The sequence below is a fragment of the Lineus longissimus genome, chromosome 10 (genome assembly GCF_910592395.1).
Source record: "Lineus longissimus chromosome 10, tnLinLong1.2, whole genome shotgun sequence".
Lineage (NCBI taxonomy): Eukaryota > Metazoa > Nemertea > Pilidiophora > Heteronemertea > Lineidae > Lineus > Lineus longissimus.
Genome location: NC_088317.1, coordinates 14,355,892 through 14,369,781, shown reverse-complemented (window position 1 = coordinate 14,369,781; position 13,890 = coordinate 14,355,892). Strand labels below are relative to the sequence as shown.

The 13,890-nt window shown below is 40.6% G+C and overlaps 1 protein-coding gene across 1 annotated transcript; it reads right to left on the bottom strand.

The window, feature by feature from the left end:
- Positions 1-2,360: 2,360 nt before the first annotated feature.
- LOC135494833 (monocarboxylate transporter 13-like) lies at positions 2,361-9,598 on the bottom strand. The gene is made up of 3 exons (XM_064783120.1): positions 9,299-9,598; positions 7,494-7,637; positions 2,361-5,122 (listed from the first exon to the last, which is right to left on the bottom strand). Exons 1-3 carry the CDS (start codon positions 9,504-9,506, stop codon positions 3,525-3,527), a joined length of 1,950 nt encoding a protein of 649 aa, XP_064639190.1. The 5' UTR covers positions 9,507-9,598; the 3' UTR covers positions 2,361-3,524.
- Between the last annotated feature and the right edge of the window lie 4,292 nt (positions 9,599-13,890).

The following is a 13,890-nucleotide window of genomic DNA, read 5'->3' as shown; positions in this document are numbered from 1 at the left end:
AGCATATTGGATATGAGGCCTGGACAACCCTCTCTGGAATCCCAGCCAATGATCGGCCTTCTCAACAGCTCTGTTCGCCACCCTATGAGTCAGGGGCGGCGACACCGGCTGTTAATGAAGTGGTGTTATTTTCATGAAACTACAGTATATGCAATGATAAATGTTTTGATAGCAGCAAATGGACACCAAAACGTACATGCTGGATGTATCCAATTGCGTATAACCTAACCCAACATCAGTTTTCTTCCGTGATAAACTTTATTATTTCATTCAATTGCATGTCGCTATCTGTAGACGATCTTTTCAATGATGGTGGATCGGACGGGTGCCTGCTTTTACAGTGGCTAGAAAAAACAGGAATGTGCATGATTTGTGCATTGATATAGTTCCGTTAATTTACGTTACAACCTAATCACAGATGCACTATTCTCTCTTTGAACGACGAAACAAAATATGCATCGATCACGATTTGTAATTCCGAAAGATCTTGTTTTTTAAAATAAACTTGGGACTCTGCGCCCACCGCCGTAATATTCGTCCAGCATTTTTCGCACGTACCAGTAATTAAATTCCGTCGCTAGACCGATCTCAACTACGAACGGTAGGACGATATAACCCCCGTGTTACGTGTAGACATACATTGTATGACTGGATGAACAGTCAATGACGGTCAATCGACGATCGAACTTCATGTCATGTTCTTCTATCATCTATCATCTACGTCATTGACCGTCTATCATGGAAAGAACCATTTTTCACGTTCACCTTTAGCAATTATTATTCCTCACTACATGTAACAACAACTCAAAATCGGAAGGAGAGGCTCGCTGATGGGTGTACCCGTGTTTAATTAGTTCGTTTGGTTTAGTTGCCACATGTCCAATCGTGGCAATATGGCAAGCTTTCCTGCTTGAAATATATGAACGGCCATATGCCTAGACGGATACGGAGACTACTGTGGAACGAGGGGTATCTGACCGTCCCTGTCCGTGGATTAGATCGTTGTGATTGAACGTGGCGTCAAAACTCTTTCTTAATACCGTTGCATCATCCTGACGTGTCGCAACGTCACCAATGGATACGGAGAGTAAAAAGTGAAAAAGTGAAAATTTGAGGCCAAAATCACGATACTAGTTCAATGTACTACTAACAATGTCTGAAGCTATTGACGATACAGGTTCTTTTATAGCATTTTGGTATTGGTGACTTGAAATTTGCTACGGGTCTTTTGTTGCATACTATAGTACACAGCATACATTCCCCTACGATAGAAACATTGCACAGCGCTCGATTCTTGCACGTGTATAACTGGAAGTAGATGTCTTCATTTTACAATCACCCCTTATCAGCCTGTCATCGATCTGTGGGATCATCAATTAAAGGTAGACCATTGGCACCACATAAGGCTAGAACTCGAAATCCAAGAGCAATTAGAACACTTCCAAAACAAAGTGAGTGCCAGTATCCTTGGAGGAATTATACCTGGTTTAAATTCGCCGCCGCCGCCGCCGCCATCTTTGTTGACAATAAACTGAGTAACCCAGCAACCGGCTAATTACATCCGGGAAACTTTCGGCGGAAATTCCCGAAGTGCAATCGGAACTTCCGAAGTCGCGGCGCCTTATCTCGGTGCGTGTTTATTTAGCAATTAACATAATACCCGAAGTCGGCGGCGGTGGCCAGGATTGAACCTTTGTTATTTGTATGCCAGAGAACAGCCTTCACGGGGCATTCCTTCCATTTGAAGAACTTCTCACTCTTTGAAGATTTCAAGTTCAAGCGGTACCAATATTTGGTCAACCCTTAATTTATACCACCAATTTTTTAGAAATGAGTGCATTTGCAGTTGATCGCTTCGGTTGGTTTATGCCACATCTAATTTTGGCTACACAATAAATAATGTTATTCACATAAAAAGTGCATTAATCAAAATGAATTGACTAATTGGTATAAGACATGAGATTTGTTTTCCTTCCTCTTTCCACGAGTTGTAAGCTTTTTATATGTCCTTTATGACGGTTTCTCTTACTTTTTCCTGATGTCTCGGTATTTCTCCCATAATGTCCGACTTTTTTCCGACCTTGTTCAAAAGGTTGGATTTCCAGAAAACCAGTGAAAAATAATAGGGCTTCCCAACATAGGCCATTAAAGATCAAATTCTTCAGTTGAATTGGGTTAATGAGATGTGATGCAAACTCCCAGAGTGGCCCTAGGTGTTAATACTAATTAGCTCCTTTCCTTGGACCCGTTGCATGTCACGCATGGTTGCATCTGGGTTGTCCCACTCCATGTTCAAGCAGGGGAAACTTTAACAAAAATGGGTCCGACATGATAAAGCATAAAAAACAAGGGCTCATGAATTCAAGTACGGAACTCCATGTATATAATTTACAGTACTTTATATGCATAATACAGACTAATACCTACATGTATGGTGAATACCATTGGTAAAACAGCTGTTTTTATATTAAACTTCTTGAATTGTACACCATAATCAAATCTATTTGCAAAATATGAATCCGAAAGTATGTTGCATGAGTTGAACCAGTGCTACAGACAAAGTACATGTACATTTAACAAATCCTTACATCGCAATTCAGAAAGTACAGTCGTCTGAGTGTTTAGATAAAGGAGGACTCACATAATGCATTGGCGGCCAAATTTAATGGTTATGCATTAATTGTTTGGCTCTTTAAGTTCGAATTTAATCCTTCAGATTTCCTGACATACACCTGTTTCCCCATCATGTCAATGGTAAAAAATAGTCGGATGTCTTACCAGTGAGCGCAACCAACCTCGGGTGTTGAAGTTTTGATGAATGTATGTACCACGAAAACAAGTTGAAAAATGTCTATCCCGGTACACATTAGAAGTTTTGAAGTGTTTTGATTAAAGTGTCGAACCCCTGACCAGCTAGAGGGTGCAGGGATTACATTGAACGCACCATTCCCACTCCTATTATATCCATCTCAGGTGTCCACGTTGAGCCTGGCCTGTTCGTATGAAATATGGTTTTCGCGTCGTTTCTGCTAAGTAGTCATATATAGATGTCCTGTCTTAAAGAAGCGTTTTCTCTTGGTTTCCTTCCTTCCTTCCTTGGTTTCCTTCCAGGTAATTCTGGGCCCTCCAATCTGGGGAATATTGAGAGGCAGCAGCCACGGACGTTGATTACACTACGGTTTAAATACGTGTTGTATTTTTGTGTTACTACAAACTGCAAAATAGTCACCCCTCTTTATTTCTGCGAATACGAAATTTGACATTTTCAATTTGCCCAATTACAAAATTTCATTCTGTTTTTCAATTCCAAAAAATTTTCTAAATTTTTTTCTCGTGAATTTTGGTTATTCACCAAATCTACTAATATAATTATAAAACAAAACGCCCGAATCAATTTTGGCGGCTTTACAGTATGTAAAGAGAGAAGCTTTAGTGGTGGTTTTGATTGCTCACAGAGAACAATATTTACCTTAGGGGATAAGGATATTAAAGCTTCAACTTGGTTTCTACAGCGTGCAGCCTCGCTAAAAGTGTGTAGCAATAGTGATTTGTTCGACAGCAGAAGGAGAAGAGTGCTGGGGGACGGTGCTCTCGTCGTTGATATCAAGAAACGAGGGGTTATCGCGACCTCCCGTGATGTCATGTTCACATCCCGTTTCCAAGTACAGTTCGCTCTTGGCATTTGTCACATCAAAGTTATGCTTGCTATTGGCATTAGACGCATCAGAGTCATGTTTGCTGTTGGAATTAGACGCATCAAAATCATGTTTGCTGTTCGCAATAGACGCATCAGTGTCTTGTTCGTTGTTGGCGCTGGACGCATCAATGTCTTTTTTGCTGTTGGTGTTTTGAGCATCAAATTGTCTACTTTTGGACTTAAACACATCAAGGTCTTCTTTACCGATGACATCACCACTGCGAGTAGCTCGAGCCTGTTTTGCTACAAAACATTTTCCCCTACTAATATTCGAAATACAAGGTCGTATGATCAGAATATTGCTAACGAAGTAAAACGCTCCGGCAATGTATAATGAATTGGCGTAGTCTCCGGTCATATCGTACACAAATCCGGCAAGGGCAGATCCGGCTAAACCACCAATTCCATAAGAGGCATAAGTTATACCAAAGGCAAGAGTCACATCTGCGATACCTACCATATCCTTATAAACTAACTGCAAGAGATAGTCATACGGATTGAGAGTAAAGCCGGCCACAAAACACACAGCCAATACGTAGCTGTACGCCGATGATACAAAAGGTATGAGTATCATTGAAGCCCCACAAACTGTCGTTTCAACAATTATCACAAAAAGGGCGTCAATCTTAGGAAACCTGTAAAGCATAAATCCAGTAACGAGGGCCCCCACAAGACTTCCGGCATTCAAGACGGTGAGGGCGTACGTCCCTTCGTGGACGCTGACACCGCCGACAGCGATAACTGCAGATTTCAAATGGGCAAATATAGTAAAGAGCGCAGCGCTGAAAAAAATTATGTCGATGTTTATCAAAATGAATGACACATTTGTAAATAGATGTTTAAAGGATCTTTTTAGGGTTTTGTTCTTATTTTTACCTATCGCAGTATGTGGGGCTTCGGAATCAGGCTGGTCCCCGACTTGTACGTCATCTGCTTTACCACATGATGAACTACGAGGATTGTACTTGCTAATAATTTCGGCATGCGATCCTTTTGCTGCCTCTAAACTCTTGCAATCAGGTGAAAGGATCACCCTTTCTGTATTATCATGATAACCTTGGGGTGGTGTTTCAGGAACAGTCATGTTGATGACCCCGCCAGACATGTTCGTGTTGTCTGAACAAACTACACCAGAGGCAGCATTCCCATGCGCCTTGATGGGTGCGTTTGGCCTGTGCTCCTCAGCCTCCTGCAATGGTCTGACCACCGCGCCACAAACACAAATATTCAACATTGCAGCACTCATTACGATAGCGGTGCCTCGCCAACTATAAGCCTCCGTTAGGTATTCGAGGATAATTGGTAGTACCATTCCACCAATGCCGACTCCCGTTGATGCTAAACCAATGACAAGACTTGGTCTCTCCTTGAAGTAATCTAACGTGACAGTCAGCATCGGGATGTAGGCCAGGGCAAACCCGAAACCTACGAGAGAAAAAAGAGCATACCGAAATGATATTCATATACATGCTTCCCGAAATTGGTGGCTTGCATTGGAAGTAACTTTTTCCCCCTTGTCCGTCATTAAAGGCATTCAAGTGTGTTGGTCAACCATGACTATCTCCTTTGTCCCTCCACCATAAGGCCTAGTTTCCCCTTATGACATCACTATTTCGGACACTCAGCGCCCCATTTTTGGAAAGGTGTATTGGGAACGGCTTGACAGGGATCTATGACCGAGTTGCATGCAAGATGTCAAGACGAACAAGGGATTCTTTTTCTGAACTTTGATGCATTTTAGGTTGGATATCTCCTGCTCTAAAACCGAAACAATCAATGAATGATATTGATTGGACGATATATAAAACGATGGTTTTTTTATCGCATTTGTTTGACGGGGTTTATAATGGGTAAAGAAAAGCGGGGCTCCAACAATCTCAAAAGGCGTATTAGGCGGCACGCGTTGCAATATTTGCGCGTCCGGTATGTGGTTGTCGGCAAATGTAACGTTGCACGATGTATACCCATTTCAAGAACCCCAGCGGTTTATTCTTTATTTCTCCTCCGTTAATGCAGGTCCAAGGGATATACCCTGTAACTGGGGCAATATTTGCACCAACTCGGACACACGGTGACCTGGAATCTTCAGAATTTGTTATTACAAAATAAAATAATCTCTAATATAGAGCGTAGAAACTACAAAACGTCTTTACATTCTAATGTATTTTCCATTAGATGAATGATTGCGCTAAAATTCCCGAACTGTTACATAGATTCGGTGTATGTTCATATCCAACGGCTGGAGACGAACCCGATCGTTATGAATATGAGGTACATTGGGTGATTTCAAAGTCAGTTTTTAGATTTAGTTTTAAAACTAAATGGAACACTAAAACCCTTGATAAAACCAGTATTGAAATGAAGTGGGTTTAAGTTTCATCATATTTCAAAGTCGGTGTTTGTTGGTTTTAGCATTATGTCCGGTTTTAGCTTAAAGCTAAGGGATGGTTTTAGTGGCAAAAACTAACACCGGGACTAAAACTAAAACTCTCCACAACACCAGAAATGAAATCAGTTCTGGTGTTAGTTTTGACACTCAGATTTAGCATTATCCTATTTCAAATTAGGTTTTAGTTTCACACTGAAACCAATTGGAACACCAAGGTCTGATCTTAATCCCAGCTCGGTGTTATATTTGGAAGTTTTGTAGTGCATTTTGTATTACCAATAAAACTAACACCTTTGGCATTAACACCGAGTGGATTTCAAAGTTGGTGTTGGTGTTAAGAAGGGAAAAAAATCATGTTGTTTGTACCATTTCAAGGAGTAGTTGCTGGTATTTTGAACGCTGATGGGAATGATGATGGACGTGACAGAAGACGACCAAATTTGTATTTCTGACAAATGTTTTCAATGTTTTGACAATTTTTATTTGAGGCGTCTGCTAAAATTCTTGTCAGGCAAGATCAGAAGCGGTTACAATAGGGAAACAACAGTAACAACGACAACAGCATGCATGTTTGGTTTAAGGTTTTATCTCTGTCCATCTTGGTGTTAGTTTTACCTGCAGAATAAAACCTCTTCTTAGTTTCAGCCCAGGTTTTAGGTGTTTAGATAAAACCAGGTGTTGGTGTTAAACTAAAACCTCGAATTGGTCTTATCAAGACATAGGTTTTTAGGGGTAGAAATTAAGAATAAAACTGACACTAACACCCAACACTAAAACCAAAACCAACATTGAAATCACCCATTGTCCATGTTACACAATGGGCCCAGTCTGAAATATAGCACGCGCGACCTGTTATAGGCTACCGTATACACATTGTTTCCTGAACAAGTTGTTGGCCTCACTAACTTCAAAGGAATTTCACACGACAAGTAAAGCGCTTTATCATACTAGTGCCCTATATAAATGCGCTGATCCATCAAAAATGCGATGACATACTTTGAAAGTTGTCACGAAAAGTACGTGCAAACCTCTCTAAAATCATGGAAAGTGTACTCAGGAATGTTTTTGCTTTAAAATGAAGTCTCCGCACGAGCTAGGATGCAATCTGCGATATGTGGATAATCGTAACCGGATTGCACTAAGCGCAATCCAGAAAAAGCCCCTTTTCATTTGTTCTTCACGTCATATATTCATTACTGTCTTTTGTCACGTCATATGGTGACTCGTATCATACACTCTCCCAGTATTATTATTGTAGCCTACTTTTTACATATTCTCGGGCGATAAGTTGAAGGATTGAATTTCGATTGTTTAAATAGCTGAACACAACGCTTGCCAAAGAAATTCGCGTGCGTAATCTTGGTCACACTACATCGACATCAAACGGCCTGTTGCAGAGTTACCTACCGGTCATGAATCCATACGTCACAAACAGCACGTAGATATCAGGGACAAACGCGGTTGAGAAAAAACCTACGGAAGATATGACACCACCGGAGATGACAACAGGCCTCGTCCCAAAGCGTGTGGCCAAAGTATTGGCTATCGGACCTGTCAAAAAAAAGTAAAACGTTTCGAACTTACAATGAAAGCAACATCTTAAAACATTCTAAATTGATCAGAGACAAGACCACTAATGAATATTCATAGGTTGGAGGGTCGAGGCCTATCAATTAGACGAGTGCATGTTTTTAACTCTCAAGTACATATTTGGAGAGGTATTGAAAAAATATTTGCTGTGGCAAGTCTACAGATATAAAGAAATTATTTGATGAAAAAATTAATTTGGAATTTTGCTAATTGGGTAATAGGGGGCGTGTTTTGAGTTTTTTTTGCCAGTTGGCTGAAAAGAGTGGAAATATCAAAGTCTGTCTAATTTGTCGATTATCAAAAAATTTTTGTGGTCAACCACCAGTTTATTTTTCACCATTTACTTGCCCGACTGTCCGGAATAACATAATCTAAATTTCAGATTCACAACCGCACGCAGTATTTGATGCGTCGCGGTCAAACATTGACAATTTAACTGCTAAAAGGCTTAAAAAATCAATTGTGGTCTTGCCTCATCAAGTCATACCTGTTAGGTATTGACATTATCAATACCGGACTAGTGCATAAAGTGACATGAGTGAAGCTTTCCTACTTTTTCATGGTAAAAAATGAAATGGCCTGGTCCATTGTGCTCATCCCCCTCGCAGGCAGGCTGTTACATGATAAATATTAACCAATGATCAAGCCCTTAGGTAAGGAGATATAGCAACCCCATAGCAATAGCTCCAGTAGTTACGAAACGTGCCATCACTGGCCAATTGATGTCGCTGATAACTGGAAAGGTCCTAATATGAGTTCAATAACGATTGATATAAATATCAGGGCCTGAGCTGTTCAAACCAAGTTTTGTCGCCAATTAAATGCTGGTGCTATAAATAAGAACTTGACGATATCTCATTCAGTTATGGCCATTAGACTTAGCGCCAAGTTAAGCATAAGTATGTAGAGACAATTCTTGTTTTGAATGATAGAGCCTGGTTGTGCAAAACAGATTGCGTCAACTTAACATAGCGTTAACTCCTTCGATCAGTTAAGCCCTGAGACTTAACGCCAAATTAAGATAACGCCAGCGTTAGTGACAAACGTGTTTTGAACAACCGGGCCCTGGTATGGTGTAAATCAGAACTGAACACTTGCTGCTAGTAAAAGCCATGCTTACTTATGATTGGCTGCACGAAATGACGTCATCATTGGAAATATTTTGGGTAAAGTCTGTTTTTATCCACAAACTTTGCTAAGATGACCAGCTGGTGGTCACTGTCTTCAAAATACAATGCTAATTTTATCATTCATTTATAATTATGATACACGATGAAAAGTTTGTTTGAAACACGCTCCATAACGCTAGTGGTGAGGCAAACCGCTCCATAAAAACCGCTCCAGGTTTCTAGATACACGCTACATACTCAAGTGATTTCCTTTCTTTTTTCAAAATAATTTTTTTGTCAAATGTTTTGAACATTGTTTATTTATTCGAATATTCTTTTTTTGGGGCCATTTGATTTTATTCAAGCCTTCTTAGGAGAAAAAAACTGATTCATTCAAAATTTTAATTTACCTACATGTATTTAGAAATTGTTTTAAAGTTCCCTAATAGATAGAACAGGAGATGAACAAATACACTGAAGGATCAATACCCAGTATATAATTGTCGCGCTTACCAGCAAGGCAGGTCATTGCCCCTATCATAGTCCCAACGGATGAGGTGACCGAGCTTGCATCGTGAAAATATTCCAGCCACTCGTCATAGAAGATCCCCATTGAACGCACCGTTCCGACTATCAGGAATAAACAGACAAAATTTGCCAAGACTATGATCCAGCCCCAGTACTTTGGCTGGTCCAGTTTCCTTACACAATTGCCACACATTGTTGATAAAAGATGTCTTCATTCGGCTGGTTGTCGCTGTTCATGACATATGTAGGTCTTTTCTGTCTAACTGCCTACCATTTCCACATATCACTGGCGTCAATATCAAGGTCGATGTGACACGGTCGCGACATTGACAAAAGATCATACATAGTTGAAAAGACATTAATGCATGATGAATACAGATCTGCTGACGGTTGGTTGTTTAGAAATCACGTTGGAAAACGTCCATCTTTGTTGGTATTGATTTTAAAAGTTGTTTCATTGCGAAAAACCCAGCGGCAAACACCACAGATTTCAAACGCCCTCGTGATGACAGATAGAGCAAACGTGTTGACGTGTTATGTGCAAATCTTTCGCCACGTTCGCGTAATGGACGGCACAATTTTTCCTTTCGCAGCCGAGTCTTTGATCGGTTGGAATAATGTTGCTTTTTGTGCAGAAATTCAGCAATATAAACCGATCGAGGTTTTCAATATCACTGCCTGATATATAGCGGCCTACATATAGGTGTTCACTAAAGTTGTAATGAAATATGAGGAATGCAGTTTATAAACAAGATTGGGATTGAAATTGTTGCTTCATTGCAAAATTTAGCAAGCATTACCTCTGATAAGAATTTATGCTGTCATCCCTGTACGTCATGCCTATATATCGCAAAAACAGATATATTTCGAGTACCTCACTGTATTATCTTACCTACAGATCGAGCAATCCCGTTACAATTCTCACTGTACAAATCACAATTGATATTCTTCCTGCTTTGCGTCAGTGACGTGCAACGTACCCGCGAGTTGCGCTGGGTAGCGCGTCAGTGACGCGCCAATGACGCGATTTACGAGATGTTAATTGTGATTTGGACTGTTCACTCTTACATTTAACTGATAACTTAATGACGTTTTTTTATACATTGTTCATACATGATATACATTACTTTACAAGAATTTGGTCAAAATCTAGATTCAGATCAGAATCTTACAGGAAAACTTACTACGTGTAGATATACACGTAAGTATTATACTTTATGTACAAGAAAACTGAATAATAATCTAACAAAAAGTCTTATGATAATCTGATCAGGGCTTTTGACATAGGAATGCTTGTTATGTCACAAGTCTTCATAAAAAAATGGGCGGCTTTTTACAGCCATATGTTTGTTCTTCTACTGGTTCACCAGTAAACCTTTTTTCTGAACGTGTTTGATGCCTTTAGCGGGGTAATCAAGCGCCATCAGCGTGACGTCGGAAAAAATCGATATCTACACCAAGTCGTCACAGGGTAGATCCATCGGCGTTGCGAAAACACGGAACGGAACGGAACGGAATAATGTTACGGAATAGGGTGAAAATCCGGTCTGTAGCTTATAACTACGTAAAAAGGCAAGGTTGAGCGCTCAAAATATAGTTCCAGGTTTCGAGTTTATTTTTGTGGTCTATTTTTCAGCTACATCGTAGCTAAGAGTGTAGTGACTAACGAAGAGTCGATTCTTAGCCATTTAACGTCGCGATGAAGTAAATTCTCCACTGCTCATGAGTTAAAAAAAGTGCACTTTGAGGCTCATTTCCGAACTCCCTTACGATTGTTGGCGCGCTTGTCACACAGCAGCAATGGCGGACGAAACATCTTCCAGAGAGGAGAAATCCCCAGGGTTCTACAAAAGATTTTGGGAAAGTTGGGTAGCTGATCACAGGTAAATCATGATAGTTGAATAGCCTTAGTGTTTGTTGTCAATAATGATGTGTGCATTAGGAGAACTTCGTCTTGATTAGGTGTTTATTGGACCCGATGTTCCCGACCGACTGAACAGGAATGACAGATTCCAATGATCCATGGACCATGTCATGATCATGTCTTGACATGCATGCCACCTGTTTACGCGGCCTATTTAGGTTATTTCCTCTCTAATACTTCAATAAGACCGCAGGCCTTCCTCCTATAAATGTTTTTTAGTTCACAAGTTCATGCTGATCCTCCTAAATTTTGTTATGCGGTGCTGTTGAAGTGGCAAAAAAATCCGACAATAGGCACCTAGTGCAATGTAGTGTATAATTGCATGTATTTGGTATCTAATTCCGGACAAGGGGAGACATGCTATGATATGGCACATGTTAGGGCTCATGGCTTTCACCTTTGCATGATATTTCGGGTTTTTTCTAACAAAATGTTGAACTCATCATAGTTAATGCGCATAACTTATGATGAGTAGGCCCCAGGCTACCATTTTTTTCAGATAAAAACTGAAATATCATGCAAAGGTGAAATTTTTTTGAGATACTTTCTGGAACTTTACAATGGGTTTTCCCTTTACTTAGTTGCCCTTTCTTCAGTCCAAGGCAAAACGTCTATAAACTTGCTGACATCTGGCCGATACAGCATTGATGGCCGGTGTTTCTGTTTTAACAGTGATTTGAATCAATTTCTGTTCATTCCAGAGCTGGTGCTGAAGAATCTTATAATGCAAGACAGACATACAGCCCACCTCATCCTGTCCGCCCTAAGGCCAACAACAAGAAACGTAGACTGGAGTTCTCAGATTCAAAGTCTGAACACCCTGTCCATGAAAAGAGAAGGAAGGCCAAGAAAAAGAAATGTCCCTCGACTGATGTTGGGTCACGTGGATGGCCAGTTGCAGTGAATTTTAATTGCTTGCTAGTGGCACATTATCAAAATGAGATGTGTCACCACCAACCTTATGGAACAGGAAAAAGAGTTGATTTGTACTACTAGAGAGTACAGTACATTTTGTTTTACCCCCCCCCCCCACCCCCAGTAGTGTATGGAAAAATTGGTTTGTTTCGGTACACTTGTGCAAAATGTTGAAAAATTGTTTATGAACCCTCAAAATTTTGTTGAAACATGTTTATTCCAAAATCAAAGGTATATTTTTAATATTGATTCTATACACCATGTCATCTTTGAACCAGGCAGACATTCCAAACAAGGAAACACTCAGTGGTTGTACGTGATAACCACTTCTCAGTGTGCTTGCCACCAAAATGAGATGGTGGTGTCTCCTTAGTATGTCGCGGGGTGGGGGAGCACTAAAGAGACTAAAAACCCTTTTTGGGGGCTTTAGCCAACATTTTGAGATGTCATGGTGTCCTGTCCAGGGATTAAATCAAAGCAATTACTTGAATATAATTTCTATTCTTCAATAATCGTGCCTTTTATTCAATATTTTCAATTGCAGCCCTCTGAATAAAAACAAAAACAAACCATCAAATGATACTGGTATTCAATTTTCATTCAGAGTCCAATGATCAGCTGATGATGACTTCTCCCAGTAGATTGGAGGGGTGTGACTCCTGCTGCTTCTTGTGTGGTTCACCTCTGACTCCTACTCCCCCCTCCCGAAACCTTCATTCTAGTACATTGGCCCCAAGCCCCCTCCCCCAGCCCCCAAGGATATCCCCAGCATTCCTGCCGGACTTCAGACCTTGCCATTTGAAGGCCACACCAGGGTTGGAGGATTTATTTCATTGTTGGAATGATTGATCGAAGTATGTTTAGCTAAAGGGTGTAAATGCCACCCCCAGCTGGCAGCCAGGGTGCCTAGTAATTATTGATAACAAGTCCGCATCCCATTAATAATGTTTCAAACGTTTCCAAGAAAATTGCATCTCCAGAGTCACTCAATGCAGTTTGGTTGTTCTCATTCGGAATATACACCAATGTGTACTCGGAACATTGTGGGAAACGTGTGTTGATAATGTACCATAATTTTCCACCTCGATTTTACAAAAAATGCGCATGCTAAGGAAACTTCATTATAACGGAGTCGAACCTATATCCCGAGGAAGCGATGAGACGCACTACACCACCACCACCTGACACCCCCATCGGACTAGCCCATTTGCAATGTTAATGAGGCCAGAGTCGATTTGATTGGTTGATTGTGCGGCCATTTACTAGATAGGGGACAAGGGCATTGGTCTATTGATGATGAACCTGGCCCGATTTTGCCAGCTTAAAAGGTATTTTCGCATCCCCTTTCCATCTGAATATAAAGTGAAGCACATTCGGAAGTAATCTTGTATTTTTCTCTTCATTATTCATACCCGGCTACCCGGTTCCTGGAACTGGTACACTCGATGCAAATGTGTATGCAAATGAGTATTGATCGATAAGGTATTCCTCCGCGGGGAGCACTTAGAGGGAGTCCGGAGATGACTTTGCCAGGCCCACATTGTTCTACTCTAGCTCTGGTGCTACATAGCGAAGAAAAGTGTGATGAAACACAACAAACGTTGAACAAAGTTATAATTTTGTTGTGTTTTCATCAATCTTGCCGACAATTGTCAGTTTTTTGGGCGCTTAGCACCGGGCCATCACCCGGGGTTTACTGTAACGACAACAACAACAACTGTCATGATCATTACGGGGC